General features: G+C 40.4%; 1 protein-coding gene across 1 annotated transcript in view; it reads left to right on the top strand.

The window, feature by feature from the left end:
* The window catches only part of ANO2 (anoctamin 2), a 350,630-nt gene that overhangs the window by 247,796 nt on the left and 76,973 nt on the right, over nucleotides 1-25,861 (top strand). The window contains 1 exon segment of the mRNA XM_049771984.1: nucleotides 23,532-23,609. Within this exon segment, the coding sequence (XP_049627941.1) occupies nucleotides 23,532-23,609 (78 nt within the window).

Genomic DNA, 25,861 nt, shown 5'->3' with positions numbered 1-25,861 from the left:
CTTAGTAACCAACTTTTGAGTCTGGAGAAATAGTACAGCAGGTAAGGTGTTTGCCTTGCATGCACTCAAACTGAATTTGTTTTCTGGCAGTACATATGGTGCCTCAGGCACTGCCAGGAGTGATAACTGAGCACAGATTCTGATGCAATTGCTAAGTATTACTGGATATGGCCTACAAAAAACACACACAAAATTAAGTCAAAACAAATAAAAGCCTACTGTCTCACACCAGGGAGCTGATTCCAGGGGTCCCCCATGCTTAGCCTAAATTTAAGCAATTGCTCCAATTGCTCTTTAAAAGGGGATACTGCTTTCCAAATCAAGGCTTCTAAGAAGGACTGGGGATCTGCTTGCAAGGGCTCCATCAGGGAGCCATGAATAGCCTGTGAGAACACACTGAGAGCCCAACAAGCCTTGTGAATGAATCCCAATTACAAAGCATGACTTTGCCTTTTGATCCTGGGTCATTAAGTTGCTCAGTTCTTCTAGATTCTTGGACTGAGGGTGGAAGTGTGGCCATGGGCTGAGCCTTTGCTATTGACTATAAGATCTTTTAAAGCTCATGGTGCCTTAGAGAGCACAGTGTCAGAATGATTTGAATTGGTGTTGAAGTATTCATTGACTTAGAGTGCAAGATTGAACTGACTACAAGAAAGTGTTCAAAGCCTGCACTCCACATTAGCTTTTTCCATGGTCCCTTCCTAAGAGTTCTTTCAGAAGACAAGTGTGGTTCTGAATGATAATGGGCTTCTCCCCAAAGAGGGGGAGAAGAGAGTTGGAAATTGAGTGAAATAATGAGCCTTGCATCCTAGAGTCTGCCTCTTACATTTTGTATGTATATATGTTCCCTTAGCTTTGTGCCTCACTTTCCCACGGTATACGTAGCTTAAATGGAACTCAAGACTTCCTTAGTTTTGCCAAGAAGATTGTTCTAAGTATGTGTTTTCTTAGACCATATCAAACTTGCTCTGAAATAGAAGGAATTTAAAGGAACTCTATTTTCTTTGACCACATTTTTTATACATGATCAGTTTTATGATCTCTTGCCCCTCACTATGAAAACCCTCCTCCTTAATGGGGATGTGATGAAATATCAAAAATAAAATTAATTAAGAGAATAATTTAAAAAAAAAAGAAAAGAAAACCCTCCTCTTTATGAGCCCGATACCTGAATAGGAGAGCCTAATGGAATGAAGCAGTGGCATGGAGGTTCCTTCTACAGAATCCAGTATGTAAAGAATATTTGTGACATCTAAATGTGATTGTACCTACTTTATAATTATTACCTCTTAGAATATGTAGGAGTAGAAAGAGGACTCCGTTGTTAGTTGTTTTGAAGTTGAGAATCCTTGACTTTGATATTGCCAACAGACCTCCCAAAGCTCAAATGTGTAGCCTATTGCTTTGACTTCTAATCCCTCTGTTGATTTTATTTCTGTTGGATATCTTCTTAGGAAGGAACTGGAGACTTGTAAAATTTTATGTGGGCTCACAGTTTAAAGAAAACTTGTTTATGGGGCTATAATAACCACATATCCATCATTTGATGGTTTACTGTCTTTGAAGGAGCTCAAGTTCAGTTCTTCCAACCTCAATGGGTTACTTCTTCCATACAGTGGAAGAAGAATGAGACACTTCTTCTCTCCAGAGTGTCTGGCCCCATAGGCATCAGATGTGTAGATAATCCAGCAGAGCAGACGTTGTGGGCAGACATATACAGCAGGAGCCAAATGTGGATGTGGCCTGAGGAGGTGTGGTTAACTCTTAGCTGTTGCTAGCATGAAGGGGGTCATCAATACATGTTAAAGTTTTGGAGCCATGGTTGTTTGCATTGCAATTACACAATATTCTTAAGAGCTGAGTAGTTTCAAGGACATTTGTATTATCTTTTTATAAATTAAGTCTTTGGTTAAATAGAAAGGGTCTGAAGAGATAGTACAGGAAGTAAGACCTTTGCCTTGCACCAGATGACCCAGATTCTATGTCTGTTACTATATATGGTCCTCTGAATACTTCCAGCAGTCACGCCATGAGAAAAGAGCCTAGATTAAGTCTTGAGCATAGCTGACACAATGCCCCCAACCAAAAAAATATAATCAATTAATGGTACCTAGATCAAGAAGGGTATTCCAATCTATAGAAGTACCTTATACTCATTTATGAATCAAAAATTGTCTACCTGTAAGATTTAAATACTACCAAGTAGGAGGACCCACCCTTATTTCTGATGAATGTCATAAGTTCATAACTTTATATGGTGGTTATTAACCTTTTGATTCCTTTAGACCTGCATCTGTTCACAAGCTAGAAATAAAAAGCCCTCTTAGTTCAGTAGTAGGAACTTCCTTTTTTTTGTTTCTTTCTAACTTGGGTACTATATCCCATAGTGCTCAGGACTTACTCCTAACTTTGAACTCAGGAATCACTCCTGAAGGTGCGGCAGGGAACTATATGTGGTATTGGGGACTAACATGTTGGCCATGTGTTAGGCAAATACCTTACCTACTGTACTGTTTTTATGACTCCAAGGAAGCCTTTTTTCATGGAGTGGCAGGAAGTTGCTTCAGACCTGTATTTGTGTGAGTCTGTGGTTGACAACTACAATCCCAGACCATGGCGCTTTGGTCATTCATAGGACTAACTGCACCCTAAAAATTGTCACCTTTAATGGTGTGTAGAAGGGAAAAGATCAAGGTGGAAGTTAGCTAAGGAAAAAAGTCTAAGAAAGTGGCAATCATATGACTCCCAGTGTTTTCTTTCCTGGGAGTTAGCATGGTGCTGGACCTCAGCACTGACTGCAACATACAAGTATTCAACTGGGGAACATCACCAAACTTTTGGGTCTTGGTCTCAATTCTCCTGACTAGCCGACCTGTAGTTTCCAGCTCTACGTGGGCATAGAAGTTATGGTGGCCCAAAGATCCCATGATAAATCCTACTGTTAGACCCTCAGTGGCCAAACACTCTGACAAAAACATTCTTATCAGGCATAACCAAAAAATTACTTCCAGTGAGCCTAGAACAAAGGCCAGACCTTTCAAAGTTAAGCTAATATAACTTTCAGTTGTGTTTGTTTTTGGGCCACTCCTCATAGAATTTGGGGGCTCTCCTGGCTTTTGTGTAGGAGTACAGGTATCAAGCCTGGGTTTCTGAGTATAAAAGAATATACACAGTCTACCGAGCTCTCTCTCCATTCTCCCATAGTGATGATTACACAGCCAATTGAATACCTATTTCAGAACATATTTATTGCTAGTTTTTGTTTTTATTGAGGGGGTGGGGATATGTAAGAAGCTATGGAGAGAAAAGAAGCATGGTTATAGTAATGAGTACACTTCAGAAAATTATCTTTTTTCTCTGGGAAAAATATGGTTGTGAAGAAAGCCACAATTTTTCCCTTTGCTATTGTTACTGCTAGGGCATGACTTCACTTAAAAATGCTTCCTTCAGTGCTTTCCTGCATAAGGCAGCCAAAAAGACGACAGCAAGGAGCCAGAGAGATAGCATGGAGGTAGGACATTTGCCTTGCATGCAGAAGGACAGTGGTTCGAATCCCGGCATCCCATATGGTCTCCCACACCTGCCAGGAGCAATTTCTGAGTGTAGAGCCAGGAGTAACCCCTGAGTGTTGCTGGGTGTGACCCCCCCAAAAAAAAGACGACAGCAAACATAAACTCTTCAGGGCCCAACACCCAGTAAGCTGTCTCTGCCCAATAAGTGTGGAGCCAGAGGAGCTCTCTGCTTTGCTCAGGGGCCGCACGCATCTTCTAGCCCATGAACCCCACCACAACACATACTAAAACCACACTGCAGATGTGGCAATGGGGAAATAATGCAGGACAACACCATGCATAGAGAATGAAGATGGCAGCTCTGATGACTCGAAAAGTACCAACTAGCTAGTTATCCTCTCAGATAGGGTGTTTAGAGAAGAAATACGGAGGATGTTCATTGAACTCAAAGAAAGCATAGATCGAACTGAGCAGACCACAATGATAGAAATCAGAAAACTCCAATCTAAAAAAGGCTGAAAACCTCTGTAGATGAAATGAAAACCTCAACGGAAAGCTTCTTGAACAGAGTAACAACAGTGAGGACAGAATCAATGAGAAACAGAACAACTCCATACAGCAGAAGAGATTGGAAAAAAAACCTTTAAGCGGGTCCAGAGAGATAGTATGGAGGTAGGGCATTTGCCTTGCATACAGAAGGTTGGTGGTTTGAATCCCAGCATCCCATATGATCCCCTGAGCCTGCCAGGAGCGATTTCTTCACGTAGAGCCAGGAGTAACCCATGAGTGCTGCTGTGTGTGACCCCCCCCAATAAAAAAGAACCTTTAAGCAAATGATCAGATAATGGAAAAAGCACTCACAATGTGAGCAGATGAAAATGTAAGTCTTTGATAAACTCAACAGAAACAACATAAAAATTACTGGAGTCCCAGAAACCCAGGAAGAGAATAAGAAGAGTTGGAGGAAGAGTGAGAAGAGGAAGAGGAGGAGGAGGAGGAGGGAGAAGAGGAGGAGAAAGAAGAAGGGCAGGAAGAAGAAGGAGAAGAAGGAGGAGGAAGAAGAAGAAGAAAGAAGAGGAGCAGGAAGAAGAGAAAGAGGAGGAGGAAAAAGAGGAAGAAGAAGAGAAAGGGGAGAAAGAGGAGGAGGAGGCTAGGGATATGGTTTAATTTGTAGAGCAGGTGACTTATAGGTGTCAATGCCTAGATTTGATTCAGACGATCTCGTGTTCATGCTCTAATATTCTCACAACTTGTATGATTTGTGTATATATGTATGTATAAAAATATGAAAAAATATCTATAGATTTGACCCCAAGAAGCAGTGCAGTAGCTTGCGGCTCCTGCTGTGTAGACAGACAGTCACGATTCTAATTCTGTAGTGTCCCAGGAGCTGGCAGCTCTTTTGGCAGTGATCTTCAGTAGAACTACAATTTCTTGGCCCAGCACAACCAGACATGCGTCATAAGAGCACTATAACCAAAGGAATGTGTGAAAGAAAATATTTTTCCTTCAGAGAGCATTGAGAGAGGGGGGGGGAGAAAGAGAGAGAAAGAGAGAGAGAGAGAAGTGTTGACTAAACCAAACTGGGAGTGGGATTGGGGGTGAGTGAGGGTGGGGACATTGTTATCAAAAATTGAACACTAGTGAAGGGATGGGTGTTGGAAAATTGTATGACTGAAATTCAACTATCAACAACTTTTTAAACTCTATCTCATGGTGATTTAACTTTTTTTTAGTAAAAAGTGCTTACTTAGCCCAAGACCATGGAAGCTGAGCTCTGGGCAGTCAGCCCTGGATTATGATTCTCTCTTCCTCAGCACACAATTTAGCTGGGGAGGGAGATGGTGAGGAGAGTTAAGAAGAAGGGTCATCGGGGTCTTTGGGGAGAAAGTTAGGTACACTGGTACTGAGTACAGTATTGGAATTATGGGCATGGAGCAGTAACAGTATTGTAAATCACAGAACTCAATCAATAAAAATAGATTAAAAAACTATGGTGACAGCAAGATGGCCTAGACACAAGCCTTTGAGGTTGGCTTGCCTTCCTTTCCCCTTCCCTCCTTCAGTATTTATTGATGACATAGCAGCTAGAATGGAGAGAGAGGGGGGAAGGGGAGGAGGCTCCTGGTTCTCTCAGGCATTCATTTCCACAATTTTGTGGAGTGTTTCCTTTCAAGATCCCTGGTATTTACAGGGAGGCAGATCAAACCCTTTGTTTGTTTCTGTGTCTGAAACCATCCAAAGGTCCAATCTCAGTAGTAAATTCTGTGCAAGGGGCCCATTGACCTAGGAGTAGCATGGAAATGACTGAATAAGAAAGAGGAGTTTTACTGGCAATGGAACGGCTGAAGTTAAGCAGGACTATTTCATCTACATTGGCTGGAGAACAGTTTCAAAGAGAGGGAGTAGGGAGACCAGAGTGGTAGTACAGTGAAAAGAATGCTTCCTTTGCATCCAGTTGACCCAGATTCTTTCCTTGGCATCATATATAGTCCTCTAAGCTCACTAATAGTGATCCCTGACACAGAGCCCAGAGTAATCCTTGAGCACCTTTGGCTATGATCTCAAAACAAAACAAAGAGAGAACTAAAAGCTTGGTTTTATGCCTGTAAGACATAAGTTTATGTTCTACTGTGATAATGAGGACACAGCTTAAGCACACTCTAATAGTTTTTCAGGAACCTTGTGCGTATTCACTAGGGAGAATGATAAGCTTGCACAGTTGAGGGACATACAAGGAATGTATGTTATGTATACAGTAAATGGTAGAGAACTGTCATTGGGTAAAAAAATATATTTTAGGATGATAATGATAAACAAGGTTAGAGGCTGAAATGGGTTCTACTGTGCAGCTATATTCATTGGCTGGTATTGCCCAGTCTGGGGACTTATCAAGGCAAGTATTCTTTGATAAGTGGACTTATCAAGTGTCCTGAAGGTCTCACTTTGCCTCTTCAGAGCCAAGAGAATTCAAAGGGGCTGCTTGGCCCAGAGAGAGATGATCGTCACACCCTCAAATCTATGGGTCACTTTATCTATTTTAGCTTTTTTCTTTATTATTATTATTATTATTATTATTATTATTATTATTATTATTATTATTATTATATTTTTGGTGATGGGGACACACTCAGAGGACTTAGGTTCCTCCTGGCTCTGCACTCAGGAATCACTCCTGCAGGGTTAGTGGAACCATATGGGATGCTGGGAATCGAACCCAGGTCAGCTGCATGCAAGGCAAATGCTCTACCTCTTATACAATATCACTCTGGCCACAGGTTTAGCTTTTCTTAATCCCAGAGAATCCTTCTAAATTTTGGTAGAGAAAAGAAGAGGTAAAGTGGCAAAAAGAGCTTTAACAGACCCCAGAGGCAGCCTTTTGCAGGCAAATGATGGGGAGAGTAAGAAGGTGGCCCTACTCTTAGCTGAAGCTCTGCATTTTGCTCATGCAGCAAAAGAAGGTGTACTGACTATATGTTCTGGGTTAACTCCAGTGACTCCTGGGAGTTCTGTTGTTTAGGATAACTTGAGATCACTGGAAAAACAACCCCCCCTGCCTCCATTCGTGACAGAGGGAGGGAAAAGCTGTACCAGGCTGGAGCAGCTGAGGTGGCAGATTCCTGGCTGCCACTTTCCAGCAATGTGGTAAGTCAGGCCCAGAACACAAAATGATGCTTGTAACTACTGGAGAGACAGAGAAAGGATGGGATGTGGGACAGACTGCATCAGGGAGGGGGTTCCCCAACAGACATACCATACCACTCATGGCTCTGGGTTCTGACTGCATGGTCCGTTGAAAGGCAGGGGTCCAGTGGCTGCTGAGGACAGAGAATCAAAGTGCTCTGAGCATGATGGTATGTCCACATTGGGCCTGACTGTGTCTCTTTTCAGGATAAGATCAATGAATTCAATAGAAAGTAAAAACTTGGTACAACTGAAGAGATATTACTGTCTACCTTTTTATGCATCTGCTTAATTTTTTAGGGGCCACACCCAGCACTGTTTGGGGTCCTGGGACATTCCTAGCAGAGCCTAGCTTGAAGTGAGCTGGCAGTGTTCAGTCTGGTACTCAGGGGATAGAAGGACCGTAAGAAAAGACCCTTTTCTTTTCTTGGGTCATGGGGAGGCCTGTGATACTAGAATCAATATCAGGGCCTTGCACATTTTAGGCATCTATTTTTTTTAGGTCAAGAGGTAAAGATTCTTTTATTTATTTATTTATTTATTTATTTATTTATTTATTTATTTATTTATTTATTTATTTATTTATTTATTTATTGTAGTAGCTCTGAAATTACAAAGTTATTCATGGTTGGGTTTCAGGCTTGCAATGTTTCAATACCAAGCCCTTCACCACTTGCCTTCACCAGTGCGTTTTTTTTTAATTTAAAGAAAATGTATCACATAAATGACATGACTGATCATAATACATTTGTTTCAGGATGACAGGAATAAAAGTTATTAAGAGATAGAAAGAGAATAGAGAATTGGAAAACATGGAAAAACAAAAAGAGAGAGTTCATTGGCAGTTATATGTGTGAAAATTAATTTATTACCAATAAAGTCATTAATACAATAAATAGCCAAAGGTTTAGTATGCTCCCCCTTTTTTTTTCTTTAGAGATGAGAAACCTTTGTGTGTGTTTGTGGAAATTGTCATTTGCATAGGCACAGCAAAATATGGAAGAAATTGGAAAGACCTTTGGCCTAAAAAACAGGGCGATCTTACCCCCAAAGTACTTTGACATAAGGCCAACTCAAAGTTCCAATCATACTTGGTTGTCCAACCCACTAGTCATTCTCGGTGGTCATCTCTTTAGCCATGCAGTTGTTGCTGCCAGTTTTCTGTAGTTATAGATCCTGATTTCTGTACTGGTCCTGTGTTGAAGATGGGTGGTGTGTAGTGTCTTCTGGTTAGCATTGCAGAGAATCCTGCCCTAAAAGCAGGCTGTTGCTGTTGCCTGGATGTCAGGGTGATAGAGGAACTGTCTTTGGAGTTAGTCAGTGCCCTGGCAGTAGTGGGGCCTTATATGGTAAAATTTTTGTTCCTGGCACTGGTGTGGGAAACCATGTTTGTTTCTGTAGGTGGTATTCTTGGTTCAGGGATGAATGGTCAATGTCCAATCACCTGGAGTCTAAGCCAAGTCATTATAGATATCTATTCTTGCATGATCTTTCCTATAACCAGGTAGTATTTATATTGGGGTGGAAAGAGATCCCAAGTGGTGCGTAGGGTTCCTGGAGACTTGGCTAAGATGGTTCAATGTGAAGCTCCAAGGATATAGTGCTACCTGACCTCTGTAGTGTTATGAAGTTCTGGGGTCATCGCAGAAGTTCTTGGGGACCTACAGGGATATTGCCAGGATTCTTAAGGGACCATGAGATGCTGGGTTTAGAAGTGGAGCGAATCATATAAAAGTGATCTTGCACTATCTCTCTGAACCAGGCCATTCGTAATATGGAAGCTGAGGATTGAGAAACCAAGTGCAGAAGTAAAGTTGATCATTTAACTGCACTGTCTGAAGTGGATGGCCCTGGAATAGATATGATGAGGTGACATGACTGTCATTTTAAAATTTAAAGTCAAGATATAGGAGGAAAATGTTTTAGGACAGGCTGACAGACACTTGCAGATCAAATCTGTCAGTCTGTGAAGGATCATGATCCCTTCCTCTATGTTTTGTGGAGCTGAGCTGAAGCTCAGGGAATGAACTAAGATGAGAAATCTCATGGGTGCACATCACTGAAAGGCAATTCGATGGATTACTGAGCAATTTAAGGTTTGATTATTTGCTGCCATAAAGATAATTTTCAAGTGACATCTTTCTATGTGGGCTAGGGACAGAATTGCTACGTAAGTGGAATGAAACAGCTTTCTGTTAATGGAGATAGCCTTGGAGCCAGTTATTTTTCAGCAATCATGGTAGTTTAATACCATATTTACCGGGGTATAAGATGACTGGGCGTATAAGACGACCCCTAATTTTGCAGTTAAAACATAGGTTTAGGCCTATACTCGCTGTATCACACAGAACGTTCCTGTGCTGCAACTGTATGTACCACAGTGAGCCAATCACAACAAGAAAAGGTTCAAAGGTTATACTGTCATAGACTTCCTCTCTGACTCTGGCCAATCTGAGCAGGCTTTTGACAGTGTAGATTCGGTACAGAACATTGTCTAAATTTGCATGAATAAAAAGCCTGCTTGGATTGGCTGAGTTAGAGAGGCGGTCCGAGCAGCCTTGCAGTGATTGGTGCAGGATCCAGTTGAAAAATTCGTTTCGTGGCAATAGCCAGACGATTTTCATTTAGTGGCATATCGAAACGTTTTTCGGGATATACTAGGCGTATAAGACGACCCCCGATTTTCGGTTGACTTTTTTTTGTTTCAAAAATCGTCTTATATAACGAAAAATACGGTAATTAAATGAGCCTGTGGTTGCTGGATTAGTGACACTACTTATCTTTTCTGTCATTCTCAGTATTCTAAAAGAGAGATTCTGTGTGTATGAAAAATCTGCATGTAGATGTAAAATCCAGTTTTCTGGGAAAAAATACAGTATAGGGAATACAGAAAACACAAAGAACTTCTGGTTGGGATTCTCAGATTCAGGTTCAAATCTAAGATCAGTCATATGCAAATATACTAGTACAACTTTGTTCAAAGAACTTCCTGCGGTCTTAATTTTCTTATATAGAAAACAAGAATAAATATCATCTTATGAAGTTATTGTGATGAATAAATCTGTGGGTTCATGTAGACCTCTCAGGAGTCTTTAGTGTGCAGAGTGTTTCCTGAACCCTGTGGGGCCAGGAGAAAGAGGAGACTGGGTGAGATAACCTACACATTTCAACACAGAAAAAACTTTCTCTCCTTTTCTCTTCCACTTCTGCCCATTTCTGAATGCTTCTTCCTTTCTTTGACTTCATGCTCCTCTCTGTGCCATTGTCTAGTGTGCCGAGGTCAATGACTGAGGCTGAACCTACTGAAGACACTGCCTTGCCCTTTCCTTGTGTTGATGTCCTGTGGTTCTTTCTAGGGAATCCTCAGCCAGGTGGCACAGACCTGATATATAGTCACTGAGAACACCGAAAGCAAAGGAAAGGCATGCAAGGCTGGGGCGTGATCTTACCTGTAGTGCAGAGGAAGGAGGGATTCCATTAATGGCTTATTGAACTAAGTTCAGAACATGTTATGGAATTGATTGTATAATAGTAACTCTGGGTATGTCCTCAGCAATAACTAGTCTCACCTTTGGCAATTTCTCCATTCTTCTAAGGCAAAATGGAGGACACTTTTTTTGTTGTTGTTGTTTTTGGGCCACACTTGGCAGTGCTCAGGGGTCACTCCTGGCTGTCTGTTCAGAAATAGCACCTGGCAGGCACGGGGGACCATATGGGACACCGGGATTTGAACCAACCACCTTTGGTCCTGGATCGGCTGCTTGCAAGGCAGACGCCGCTGTGCTATCTCTCTGGGCCCGGAGGACACTTTCTTGACCCTGACACCGTTCTTGAGAAGATTCTAGCAATTGCTTCCATATTCATTATCTGTTTTTTCCTTACTGGGGTCATTTTCCTTTGTTCTATAGTTGTTTCATTTCCAGTTTGAGAGACACACTCAATTATGCTCAGGGTTTACTCCTGGCTCTGAGCTCAGGGATCACTTCTGTGGTACTTAGGGGACCATTTGTGGTGCTGGGAATCAAACCTGGGTTGGCCACGTGTAAAGTACATTCTCTATTCCTTGTACTCTCTCTCCTGCTCTTGTCTTTAGTGATGAGGAAGAAAATCTAACAATGATCTCTATTATTTCACAAAATTAAAAGTTAAACCAAGAAACATTACATGCTAAAGGAGTCAGAGTTCCAACTACCATAATGTGAGCTAATTCCAGTTTTTCGGCCAGTTTACTGTTGTTGAAAGTCACTGAGAATTTTGTCTCATGTAGTTTAGTTCAAAACAAACATCAATGAGATGGTATGACAAAGACAGTTTTGCCTGTGAGCCAAACATAATAATGAACAAAGTACTCTTTTTCTTCTGACCAAAACACATGGATGTTGGCAAGATTTATTATTTATTCATTTGTATGTGAATTTTTCAAAGGTTATCATGTTTACATACATTACCAACACATTTTCAAAGAGCTTGTGTATACACTGAGAAGATCAAAGTCTCTGCTTTAGATGGAAAACTGGGACCATCCCTTAATGATGCAGAGTGGAGAATTTGCTTGCCTAGAATTTTGATTTTATTTATTTTAATTTTTACTGGAGAGAGCTTGGAGCCATACCCACCTATGTTTAGGGGATACTTCTAATTCTGTGCTCAGGAGTAACCCCAGCTTCTTTTGGGGGTGAGGAAACAGAGTTATATGCAGTGCAGGGGATGGAACCGGGGTTGGTAGCATAAAAAGCAAGGGATTATCTCTTCTATATTACTTGTATTATCCTTCTGTTTTACTTGTCTTTTTATACTTTACCTCAAATTTGATGGCTCTATAATTGGTTCATAATGTTTTGACAGTAAAAACTCCTACTTTTTTATGTGTCTGTGCCTCATCGTAGCCATCACAGCTAAGTTCTACTCCCATCATTCTAAGTGGCTTTCTCTACCCATTGTACCTTCTTCCCAGTGCCACCCACTCTGCCATTCACATTGTCCACCAAGTCTATGAGTTACCTTGATTCCTTTTGTTTTCTTTGGGTATTTTATTCTGCATATGAAAAAATAATCCTGTAGTTGAGATAGGTTGTTCTCACTAGTGTAATATGTTACCTCATTGTGTTTTTATTTGTATTCTCTAATAATAAGGAGTGTTGAGCTATTTTTAAAACATTTAAAACAATGGTCTATGGGCCATTCATATACCTTCTTTGGAGAAGAATTTGACCAGGTGTTTTATTTATTTTTGTGGTCAGGCTGCTTAATGAATCATGAATTCTTCATGTCTTTTGGCTATTAATTCCTTGTCAGATACTATGACAATATCTCTTTCCAATAAGGAGGTTGCCTTCTTGTTTGTTTGCTTGTTAGTTTTAGTCCCTTTCTCCATGTAGAGGTTATTTGGTTTTATGGTATGCCATTGATTTCTTGCCTCTTTTTTATTGAGTCTCCAAATACATTTTTGTTATTAAGCTGCAGGGAATTTTATATGTCCAACTATTCTTGAGACACACTGTATTTGCAAGTAGAGTGAGTGAGATTACTAGTTGTGGTACTTCTATGATGTAGCCAACAAATGTTTTGAAGTCATAAAATAAAACACCACAGAAGAAAATGACTCCTCTACTGATCTCCCCAGCATGACTGAAGACCCTGCAGGGAGTGCTCATACTTTTTTATTTATTTATTTATTTATTTATTTATTTATTTATTTATTTATTTATTTATTTTTTGCTTTTTGAGCCACACCCTACGAAGCTCAGGGGTTACTGTTGGCTATGCACTCAGAAATCGCTTCTGGCTTGGGAAATGCCGGGTGATCTGTCCTATCTGTCCATCTGTCCTAGATGGGCCACATGCAAGGCAAATGCCCTACTGTTGTGCTATTGCTCTGGTCCCCTCATACTTAATTTTTTGCTCTCCTTTACTCTGTGAAACTCCAAAAGATTTCAGTCGATGTGAAATATATCCTCAGACTTAAACTTGAATAGCGCTTGTTCTGTCCCTGCAATCAGCTTGCTGGAAGGGGGAGTGAAGGAGAAAGGGCATGGATGGGAGCCAGTTGGCAAATTGACTGGGCCAGCAATGCAGCTGATGTGACAGATTCTGTGCATGAGAGAATTGTCTCCAGGCTTGTTTCCACCATGTGAATCTGTTCACAGGGGGACAAGCCACAGGAATATAGGCTCTGGAGCAAAATCATCAAGGGAATGGGAGTGGGTCTTAAAGAACAACAGTATTTCCCAAGTTGATGTGATCCACAGCATCACCCATGAGCATTTTCAAAAATAGACTTATTTTACCCCCACCCCCAGAATATTTAGGGCATGGCCAGAAATATTTTGAGAAGTCCTCTAAGATTATTTCCCATAATAGTAAGTGATATGATAGAGCATAATAAGGGCCAAGTGTGGATGGGACATGGAGAGGAGCCCCCTTAGGAGGGATGATAGAACCGATAGAACCCAAACTAGTAAAGGAGGAGGAGAGAAGTCTTACATAGGTCCTGAGAGGTATACTATCTTGACCTTTTAAGTGAGCAGAAAGGAAACTGGTGACACTGGAACCAAGTCAGCCAGAGCTAGAAGGGTGGGGCATAGATTTCAAGAGGTTTTAGAGCATGCCAAGTCACTGAAACCAAAGGATGGTTCAGTGAGATCTAAGTGCGTAGTCACTTGACTTAAGGTCTTTGTATAATGATCTATAAGGCTCTAGTTAGGGGACTCAGATATATGGTCTTAGCCAAGCACACTGATGATGCAGTGTAGCCAACTCCTATTAGAGGCAAGGAGTTCTAGAAAGGGACACATTGGATAAAGGTCCATTTATGAGATAGAAAGAGGAGACAGAGCAAGGAGCCCTAGTCCAGGGGAATCATACAATAGTATAGTTGATATTGGGAGAGACAGTAAAGAAGGAGAAACAGTCAACCTGGAAGATGAGGAGAACAGCTAGCAGAGTAAATAGGAAGGATATCATGGTGCACGAGAGAAACCAGTATCTGTTTTTTTGTTTTGTTTTGTTTTGTTTTGTTTTGTTTTGGTTTGTCTGTTACAGAACAAGAAATTGAAGAAGAAAGGAATCTTTTTCACTGTAGCCACAAATTACATTGCATGCCACCCTGGTCCTCTGAATGCCTGCAGGGTTATGTGCTATGCCACGCAGCTGCTTGTGCCCCTTTGCCAAGATTCCCCTTCTGGATTGAGTCACTGTCCCAAAACATCTTTCCTTTTGGAGGACTCCAGGGGGTCAGTCATGGCTAAGTCCACAGAGTTGAGGAACAGGACCTACAGACTCTGCCTGAGGAGCTGCGTGTGTCTGAGGATTGTGGAGAGTGAGATCTCTGAGGACTGTCATCATGGTGGCAGGAATTGAAGGAGGTTTAGCTTCATGAAGGAAAGGAGGTGATGTAATAAAATGCTGGTCTTTCTCTCCTGATCAGGCCATGGTGGCTTCATGGAGAACAAGCTAATTTAGGAGTAAGAAATAAATACAGAGTGGGGGTTGTTCAGTGTTACCCCTACCCCAACTTCCTGCCTATCTTACCTGGATAGTGAGATCCTCCCACAGGGAGAGGTCTGTGGTGGGTAGTTAAGAGAGGCTGGGGGAGTGTGAAGAGCAGACTCAACAAGAGAGACACACAAAGGAAGGAGAGAGGAGAGAGAGAGAGAGAGAGGATGAATATAGAGGAGCAGAAAGAAGGCTGCTTAGCATAGAAGCCATGTGAGATCTGCACATGGTGGTTAGCTTGTAATAAAGATGGATTTCTCCTGAAACTTCGTCTTATTGCCTGTGGATCATTTCCTCGCCATTACCCTGATACCTACAGACCCGCCAGGCTGTAGAGGCTGCAAGTGCTGGGCCAAGTCGAGAAAGGCCTCACCATCCATCCATCACACTAGGACTTATGAATTAATAATTAATGCAACGCAGGAAGCTGCGTTCCCTGCAGATAGGCACTGCACCAATACGAACTGCCCAGAGAGACAGGAAGGCGGCAATTGGCAGTGAGAGATGACCTAACACTTCCTCCATGAGATACAACTGATATGCTCCCTCCTTGCGGGCAGGCAAGTGGGAACCCACCTGTGGGAACCCCACTTGAGGGGGCTCAGGGTTCCACGAAGGTAAAGCACGTGACCACCCCGGGGAGTCACCCACAGCTTATCTGTGTCTGGACAACATGGTGATGGTGATGGAAAAAAGAAAAAAAAAAGGAGGGGGAAAAAAAAAACAGAAGCCAGTGAAGCCCAACTGAAAAGTTGATTTTTTAAAACCTCCTGCATTTGAACTATTTCAGGTTAATCTCTTAATCTTGGTTGTTTCAGTTATTTGTCTTGCTGGTTTAAGTGTGTTTTATAGTTTTTCCTAATTAATATTTCCTAATTGCTATAATGTTTTATAGTGTACCTTTATTTCCCAGCCTGTTTTCAAACTGTATTTTTTCTGCAGAAATGTTCTTGTAATTTTGTTTAGGGAAGTTTAATGAAAGAAACTTGAATGTTTCAGTATAAAAGTGCTTGCTTAAATAGCATTAAGAATTTTAAACTACAAGTGTATTTTGGAGAAAAGTTCTGTTTATGGAAAAGGCTGATATTTTAATCTTACACTTTAAACTTTGTTGCTTTGAAAAATATTAGGATTCCTGCCTTTGGCCAAAGGCAGAGATCAGGAAAACAAAAGCTAACCTTTCCTATTTATTTATTTATTTATTTATTTATTTATTTATTTATTTATTTATCTATTTATCTATTTATCTATTTTTATTTTATTTTATTTATTTTTTTGTGGGAGCCACACCCAGTGATGCTCAGAGGTGACTCCTGGCTATGCTCAGAAATCGCTCCTGGTTTGGGGGACCATATGGGATGCTGGGGGATCAAACCGAGGTTCATCCTAGGTTAGTGTATGAAAGGCAAATGCCCTACCACTTGTGCCACTGCTCTGGCCCCTTCTCTTTTCCTTTTTAAAACAAGAACGGGTAGATGTTACCCCTCTCCAAAGCCAAATGCCATTCTTATCTTGATGCTGAGACCTTCCTATAGCTGGAGGGGTCTGTGGTTAGTAATTAAGAGTGGCCTGGGGAAGTGGTGAGGGGAGATACTACAAGGGGTAAGAGGAGAGGCAAAGGCAACAAGATGGATGGAGGGCAGCTGAAGGAGGCTGCTTAAAAAGCTTAGCTTAGAGTCCACGTGAAAAATATAGACATGGTGGTTAGGGCCTTGTAATAAAACGGATGTCTCCTGAAACTTCATCTGACTGCCTTTCTTCACCGTCACCCTGAACCAACAGACCTGTGTTCCTAAGGGGTTGCAGGCACCAGACTGGACTGAAAAAGGCTTCATCATTCATCCACTCAATCCACTACTAGGACTATATAATTAATAATTAATGTAACAGTTCAGTTCTCAGTTCTTAAAGTAGATGCCATTGGTAAGAGAGCTCTACACTCTTTTGGAGTGTACTTTCTCCCAGAATTTAGTAATCCTTGAGTTTTTCTGGAATCTCATCTTTGTATCTCAAGGACCCTCTGATGGAAAAGTATCTTTTTGGATCATACCAGGCAGCACTCAGAAATCACTTCTGTCAGGCTTGGGGGGACCATACAGTATGCCGGGGATTGAACCCAGGTTGGCTGCATGCAAGGCAAATACCCTACCTTCTGTGCTATTTCTCCAGCCCCTTATATATTTTTTAATTTAAGTGTTTTTGCTTATTTTTTAATTTATGATTGTGCCAGGATCAAACCTAGATCTCTTGCAAGGCAGGGACTTTACCACTGAGCCCCATCCCTAGCTGCTGGAATTTGCTTAAGTAATATTCTCGCCTATTGCGCTTCTAATGATTTTATTTTCAACTGTTCATTTTGCCCCAACAGGTATTTTTAAAATCCTATGTAAATGTCACTTTAGCTATTTGCTGGCAGACACTCAGGTATGAGAGTCACTTTTAGGGACAGGCCAAAGACCCAAGCCCAGATCATGTACCCTGGTTACATGGGTAACTTGAGGCCTGTGTTTCCCGGTCATCTTCCTTTGCTGGAACCATGAAGCTGGGAATTCATCTTACTTTTGTATAATAACTTATGGTGGACAAAACTCTCCAATAAGCTTTCACTCATGTCTTCTACGCAATGCCTCTTCAACCCCAGAAAGCTGCACAGTATTCATTCTGTGTATATATACCACAACTTCTTGGTCTATTAATCTGTAACTGGACATTTGGGTTGTTTCCACATCCTGGTTATATACAATAGCCCAAATTGTTCATATCCAAGATATGGAAACAATTCAAATGTACCTTCTATTACAAAAAGAGACTAAGGTGAGAGCAGAGATATAGTAGAGCAGTTGGCTTTCCTTATATACAGCCAACCTGGGTGCAGTCCCTGGCAGTCCACGTGGTTTTCCAAACACTGCCAAGAGTGATCTTTGAGCACAGATCCAGGAGTATGTCTTGAACACTGCCAGTAGTAGTCCCCAAAACCAAAAAGAAAAATGGAGAAGGAAGTGCTAGTAGTTACTACTTAATTCTGTTTGTGGGTGCATTTCCTTGTACAGTCACTAGGCTCAATAAATAAAAAACAATTAGTTTTTATATGATTTTATATGATTGATATAATGTCACGAATAAATTAGACTATACATAAGTTCTGAAAGTTTCATACCCAGAAGTGTTTAGGGGCCTCTACCAGCTCAGTGCTCAGGAGTCACTCCTGTCTGTGCTCAGGATACCAGGTGGTGCTTGGATCAAACTTGGGTCTTCTCTAAGCAATGCAGGCATTCAGCTGAAATCTCTCAAGCCAGGGTCTATTCTTCCTGCTGTCCCATGTGATGGTTATCTGCATAGTGTATTTAAATAATGGTATTTTGTTACCAAACTTCTCATTTCTGATGAACCAATGATGGGAACATTTCCTTTATTTGAGCCAGTTATTATGCATAAAAAGCTGCTTTGTTCACTGTTATCATACTGGTAACTTGAGGGAACTTGGAAAAGACTTTGAGTTTGTATTTCTTGTAGCCTCTTGTGTTTCAACATAATCTGAATATAAGCAAATTGTGTGTCTGTTGGAAGTTCTGACTTCTAGAAGAAAGGGCTCGTCCATGTAAACAAGCCAAGGGGGGAATTTTCAACAAATACCAGAGCAGCTCCATCTAAATGAGGCTTTTAAGAGAGTTGCTTTGAGAAGGAATCTGATTTTATTGCTTTTTAGTGGTGTTGCTTTTGGTGCAAAAACAGAACACCACCTTCCTCACCAGGCTGAGCTCTGAAGTCTTTGTCCTATGTAAAATAAATATCCATAAGTTGTGAGACCACCCCAGACACCGTATTTCTAAACCTCACTCAGTTGGGTCTGAAGAAACAGGGTAGCAACAAATAAATAATACACCAAGCAGTCAGGAAAGAATGGACATGGCATCTGTGGCCTTTTGCCTTATGCTCTCTGCCAGAGCTAAAAAAGTCAGAACTCATCCTTCTTTATTGAAACCAATTCCCAATTCTAGGAGGGAGAGGGTCAAGTAATACAGGTGGGCTTTACATACCTAAAGAAAAGGTTTAGGAAAGGAGGAGGTTGGGGTAACATTTTTGTTTGGGGTTGATTTCTTGGTATCATCTTACATTCCCACCATTTATGTTTAAAACAAAACAAAAAAATGAGAAACGTTTCAAAAGTTCTTTCTACTTTTCATGACCAGAGGTAGGAACATAGAAAAAAACCCAGTAGTTATAAAATATATTACAGTCTTTCTGGCTCATTTTCCTATTCATGAACATAAAGTATACATTTATTTAATTGTTTCAAATTTTTAGTCATTTTCAGTTTTTCTCATATAAATCTTATACATATTTTGTTCATTTTTACTAGAATTATTTTTGGTGATGCTATTATAAATGCTATTTTTTAATTTTAAATTTTACTTGCTCAATTTTGGTATAAAGAAAAGCAAATTGACTCATGTACTAATCTTATATTTTGAAACTTTGCTGTAATTGTTTGTCTTGATTATTGTTCTCATACTAAACTACTTGAGATTATGGGTTGTAAATGGAATCAGATGATAGAAAATGCATTCATTAAACCAGTAAACCAAGATTTCTGTACAATTTCTTGATGACTTTCTATGAACCACTGATTTCCTTAAATAAAAGTCTCTCCATAAAATAAATCTAATATAGGTAGAGCACAGTTTAACCAGCAATATAGTAACCAATGCAAATAGAATAAAGAGATTAACCTAGAAGAAAGTTAATTTTTTGAGGTAACCTGGGTGCAGGAGGTTCTGAAAGCAGCTTCTCCTCAGTTGGGCTTTGAATTCTCCATTTCCACCTTCTCCTTTTGTGTTAGGCTGCTTAGGTCATCTGGGATAAAAAGGCCTTCAGTTCCTGAGCCAAACTCTAGGTTGGGGGACCTGCTCCTCTTATGCTGTTGGTCCCTTTCCAAGGAGCTTCCTTTTTGACCTCTGCTCCATCAGTGACCTCGATAAGCTGATGCAGGTTTGCGGGGCTGAGGTCCTTGCACAAAGCACCTTTAGTAGAAGAAAGGCCATGGACCTTGGCCTTTGGGATGCTGCTCAAAGTCTTAACTCTATCCCATTCACTGTCTGCTTTTGTCCCACCTGAAGTGGCCTCTGCCATATTCAGAACAGGGGCCATGTGCACCGATGTTCCCGTGAAGGACACTGCACACTCAGTCCAGTTTTCAAGGAGACCATGATGGTAATTAGGCACCAAAGGGGCAAGGCACAAACCATAATTGGGGTCTTCTCAGGTCCCTCAGAAGTCATAGGTCATTGGGTCATAGGTCGCTGTTGATCTCAACATAGGATAAGTGCTAAGATCAATGTCTTTAAGTACTGAAATCTGACAGTAAAAATCATAATGGAGGAGAACCCTTCCTGGGTTTTTGAAGAAAGACTTTGGAGTTAGACAAATTAATGTACCTGGAGCCTATATATAGTTCGTCTTATGGCAGAAGCTTCATAGGTAGGAACATCCTGTTTTAGGAAAAAGCTTTTTCAAATTTTTCCAACTTTTGCTGTGCCTATGCAAAATTATGCCATCCCCTTTAATTTTTAGAGGCATCCATCCTTCCCTTAGTAAACTCACTTTTCTTTGAAGTGTGGATTACCTTATTTTACCTCTTATTTCTGCATTGTTTCTAAAAGTCAAGTAGGGGGAGATGTGGGATTAATTGAATTATGGAAGTAATCTGATCTCATGCCTTGTTACTCAATATAAGCCTTGCTACACATTGGTTGGAAACATCTTTAAATATAGCATATTGGATTGGTGTGTAGATTACCTAATCCCACGTCTGGGTGTGGGCCCTTCTTTCTTAATAAATACTAGGATTTTCAGGAAAAACGGTCTCTTGGCGATTCTGAACTTCCATGCAGTTTGCTACTTCGTAGGAGCTGAAGGCTTATGTGTTGGAATTCCTGAATCTGTTTTTGCATCCTTGTATGTGTGGACTATTTCCTGGATCAGAATTTTCTTCCAGACCAGTGTTTTGGCTTTAGAACTTTAGGATTAATTCTATAGTCCTATTTGATTTGATTTTGATCTCTTTCTGAGTAGGGTTGAACTTTCTACCTGAGTCTTCAGCCAACAGCCCAAACTATCTAAGGTGCTCAATTTCTGTTTACTGGGTGCAACTGAACCCAGAATTTATTCTCCAGGATGACATTTATCCCTATGCAAATATCTATGTCCCCATGGCCTGTAGCTTGAAAAGATAGAATCTACCAGGCAGAGAAGATCTAGGATACCTGGTTATTCCAATAAATGTATTATTATCTTCTCTCTCTAGTTCTAGATATTCTTTGATATTTGGAGTCCTATTTTCTGATTCTTCTCAGGTAGTCATTTCTCTATTTCTTCTGTCCTGAGAGCAGTCTCTATTTTTATTATCTATTGTTTTGGGGATTTTTTCTTTATTTTCACTTTATCAAGTAATTTTTTATCTCTCCTTGCCCATACCCAGAGAGCCCCAGTGGGAAAAGAGAAGCACAGTACAGAGCCTGTCTGAGTCTGCTCTTCCCACACTCCTCAATCACAATTCAGAGCACACCTGGTTTTCTTGTAGTCAAGGCAGAAATTATTATCTCGTGGTCACTGAGGAGGTTGGGGAGTGGGGTAAAGAACAAGAGAATGGCCACAAACATAATTGTAATGTGGGGAACCTTAGAAAGATCCCTAGCATGCATCCCCACCTATTTAGTTTTTAGAATCCTTAATAAATATGATCATCCATCAGCCCATCTTCAGTCCCCTCATCAAAATGTTAAAGGAAAATACTACCAGTGTGAGGGAAATGCTTGATTTTCATCAAAGAAACTTGCTGCTCCCTCCATATGTTTGGCCTAACTTAGAAGAAGATGATCTAGGCTTATTTCAGTTCCATTAGGAAAAAGATTTATTTGCTCTTGACTATTCTGATTAGTCACTGCCCAATAGGTACTTTGTTCTTAGTCTGCTAGCCTAGCAGCCAACTGGATTCTATGGCTGGTTATGAATAGAATATCTGGTTTACATCATCCTAAGTGAGGGTGCTACTCACTCATGGCTTCAGTCTTTGCACTCAAGTTTGTGACCATTGTGAATATAGCTCAGCCTCGTTTCTTAGACACATAGTGGGAAAACACTCAATCTTTCTTTCCAAACAAGAATGTAGATCCTGAGCCTGTATGCTATCACATCTGGCCCATCAAACTCTCAGACCAAGGTCACTGATCATAATTTACTTTTGTTACTTCCCACCTTTCCTAGCACCAAAGTCTGCACCCGGAGGTTGCACAAAGGATTTTTTTGCAGTAGAAATGTAAAAAATTTTCATATGCATAGTAATTGGGTATGAGAGATAGATGATGAATACAGTTCAAGTGCTGAGCCAATTGATTCATTTAAAAAAAAGACAATATTGCAGTCTTCTCACAATACATTAAACCAAATTCTAGATGTAAATTAACATTAGATATTTTCAATATTATATAAAATAAAAAAAACTTGTTATTAGGAGTTTTCCAAAAAATGTCTTTTAGGCCAAGAGCTTCCACGTACAGTACAAGCTTTCAAATGCTAGATGGCACTGTTGCTGCTGAAGCCAAATAAGGTGTGTTGTGACCTGGAGAAGAGAAAATGGAGTAGGGAGCCCTTGAGGTGTTTGAGTTGAGTTGAAGCATTTCAGGACTCCTAGTTTTCTTTGTCACTCTCACCTGACAATAGATGTTTTTCATAAATTTCTATGTGAATTCTAATTTTAGAGAATGAAAGCTCAAAGAAATCAAGTGCCTTTATTTAAGATCTATGACAATTAATGGATAGAGACCCTCATGGTGAGGGAGTGTGGAACAAAGTGGGGAATCTCAGTCAGTCAATCTGACTGTAGGTATTAACTTCTCCTTGCCCTAGAAATGTTTGCATTAGTGACCAGCAGTAAATGCAATCATTTTGTAGGAAACATGTGACATCACTTGCAGTTCTTTGAACAATAAAAATTGTGGGTAGAATGAAGAGATGGTACAGTGGGTAGGGCATTTACCTTGCACATAGCCAAACTGTTCAATTTCTGGTACCACATATGGTCCCTCAAAGCCCTGTTAGCCATTGTGCTGACAGTTCAACACTAGAACCTAAGGACTTGATGCTTTTTGAGCCCTGTGATTCTTAGAATACTTGGCTACCTTAGCAGTGCTTGGGAGCCTTAAGGGCTGCACTCAATCATGCTTGGGGGGACTGTGTGGTGCCAGTGAACCTGGATCAGGCACTTAAAAGGTGGATTCATCTCTGTACAATTATCCCTGCACAAGGACCTTCACCCCTGTACTATCTCCTAGCACCTGGTTGATGTTTTATGTAAATTTATTCCTAGGATGCTTTCTATGCTGGTTGACATGTACATAACATTTATCCACTACTTGAAATTTAACGTGTTTCTTATTTAAACAAAATAAACCAATAAAATCATTCTAGCCAACAGGCAGCCTGATTTGTCCTGACTGAGCCTGTTTTTCAGACAAAGACATGAAGGGTCATAAATGTCAAGAGATATGTCCAAGATCATACAACTGCTATGTGGTGAAGTTAGAACCTTAGCCCAGCATGAGATGGCAGTCTACTCTTGTCATCATTTTGCCCTAGTTTTCTCTGGCTAGGTTAATTTTATGTTGAAAATATAAAATGAGGCAAACTATGATTGCTGTGGAGGGTAAATGATCAAGATGAAAGAAAATACTTGTCTAGAATGCTGAACCAGTGTATTCAAATATATGCAAATATAGGCCCCATTCTAATCAGTTATGAGAGAATAATTGTCTCAATAGTCTCTGCCTTTCTCTTTCTCCCCAGGATGATGATGAGGATAAGCTCAACTGGAAAGATCGTTTCCCAGGCTACTTGATGAACTTTGCTTCCATCTTGTTCATGGTAATTTCCTTGGGAGGGGATCATTTAACCTTAGACACCTGATCTCGCTATGTGAATGCTTTGTGATTGCATGTGATTATGTAAAGACAGAGCAGATATGTATAGAGAGGGGTAGGGTTCTATCTTATCGGAAGGCCACTGCTGGTATCACCCCTCTGCAAAGCAGAAGGCAGGATTCCTTCAAATAGGAAGTCAGATCTGGGAATCAGTGGTCTTCACAAGCTACATAATTGTTTGGGGATGTGAGTGTGTGTGGAGGACTCTCTTTTTAAACAAAAGGTAAAAGGGGCTTCTGAGTTCCCAGATTTAATTAACTATATGTTGGGGGCAGAGAGATAGCACAGAGGTAAGGCATTTGCCTTGCATGTGGCCAACCTGGGAGGGATCTGGTTTTATTCCTGGCATCCTATATGGTCCCCCAGCCTGCTGGGGGCGATTTCTGAGTGCAGATCCAGGAATAACCCTTGAACACCTCTGGGTGTGGCCGAAAAACCAATCAATCAATTAATCAATCAATCAAGTTAAAAAAATAACTATATCTTTAAAGTTGGAAATTTCAGGGACTGAGTGGTCAGAGGGCACCTTCCATGCTGAGACAGAATAGACTTGGAAGAAGTCCAGGATTTGGACGGTCAATAAGAGTTGTGGACTGACTCTCTAGGTATATTTTTGAATAAAATAGAGTCTGAAAGCTATAGGATACAGTCAACATGGGATCTGTGCACTCATTTTGTTTACCTGCAATCTCTGTGTTTATTTCTTTGTATTTTCCCAGTAAGCCTGGGAGACCCTTTATGAAAGGAACATTAAATGTCAACAGAGTTAGAATAGCTGGGAAAGGGAAGAGTGAATCCTATTGGAAGTAGATTAATAAAGGGAATTATCCTGGGGAATGGATAAGACAATACTTGAATCAAAAGACTTCAGGAAGGTGATGACTAGGCTTAGATCTCAAACCTCTGACCTCTCCTCATTGAACATTTTAGGATTCAAAACTGGAGCTTTTATTTTACAAAGGAAAAATTTGTCCTTCAAGCATCTTGAAGTAGGCCTACATATCAGTTGTGGGATAGGGTAAGAATTGATCTAAAAACTGGGTTATAACTCATTTATTTTCTGGAGGCAACTCTGACTTCAGCATTATGCTATTATTGCCATTAAGATTTCTCTCATGGATCCTTAGGACATTTGTAGAGAGAAACATGCACTTTGGTGATGGCTATGAGGTTGGAAAAATGCATGCTCAAAACTATAAAAAACAGTATTGTAAACCACTATACCTCAATGCTAATGGGGAAACTATTTAGAGAAGTGAAATATATTTTTCATCAATGGATCAAGAGATAGTAGAGTGGTTAGGGTAAAGGCCTAGTATGCACCTGATCCAGGTTCAACTCCTGTCAACACAAATCCACCCAAGCCTCACCAGGTGAATCTGTGGACACTCTCAACACTACTAAATTGATCCAGGCATCCCTGACACTGTAGGGTTTGGGCAACATGGCATTCTTAAGCCCTTACACTGAACCTTCAGTTTGCCTGGCCAAGTATCAACACTAGGGATAAGAGAGGGCCTTATGAGTACCATTTCTGAGGCACACCTCTCCCCAAATAATTTCTCTCAGGACCATTGTGGATATTAACTATGCTCCAGCTTCAGAAATTTGAAAAGTGAAAGGAGTTTAAATATTATTGAACTGAACTCCTCTTTCACAGCTGAAGTGCAGGGGTGACGGGATGCCTTACTGAAACTTCGATGTGTGCCATTGTTAGAATCTCATTGCTCAGTAAGAACAACACATGTAAAAATTATTCAAGAATGTGTGGTGAGTTTCAGTGCTTATGTATTGAGACAGAGATTGACTGAGCACCAAAAGCTTCAGACTGTTGCTTATTGTTGTTAAAGAGTTTATTTATTTTTAAGGACTATTTAAGTGCCAACTATATCTTTGGTCCTATTGTTAAGTACTGAAACAGGGCAGAAAATAGGACAAAAGAATCCCTTTTAAGAGTTTATAGATAGAGCTTGGGGGTGTTGCCAACCAATAAATTTCATGCATTGCATGCTTAAGACCTTCTTAGAATTTGATGCCTGGTGCTATAAAAATACAAGCAAACAAGAATAGTTTACAAATAAAAAGAATTATATATAAGAATAGTTTTATAAAATAGTCCATCTGCATTAGATATTATAGTTTCTCATGTTTTTAAAAAAGAATAGAAATATTGAATGTATGTAGCTTTCAGTCCTT

Source organism: Suncus etruscus, chromosome 4 (genome assembly GCF_024139225.1).
Source record: "Suncus etruscus isolate mSunEtr1 chromosome 4, mSunEtr1.pri.cur, whole genome shotgun sequence".
NCBI lineage: Eukaryota > Metazoa > Chordata > Mammalia > Eulipotyphla > Soricidae > Suncus > Suncus etruscus.
Note: the sequence above shows the minus strand (reverse complement) of the source record. Positions and strands in the feature narration are given on the sequence as shown.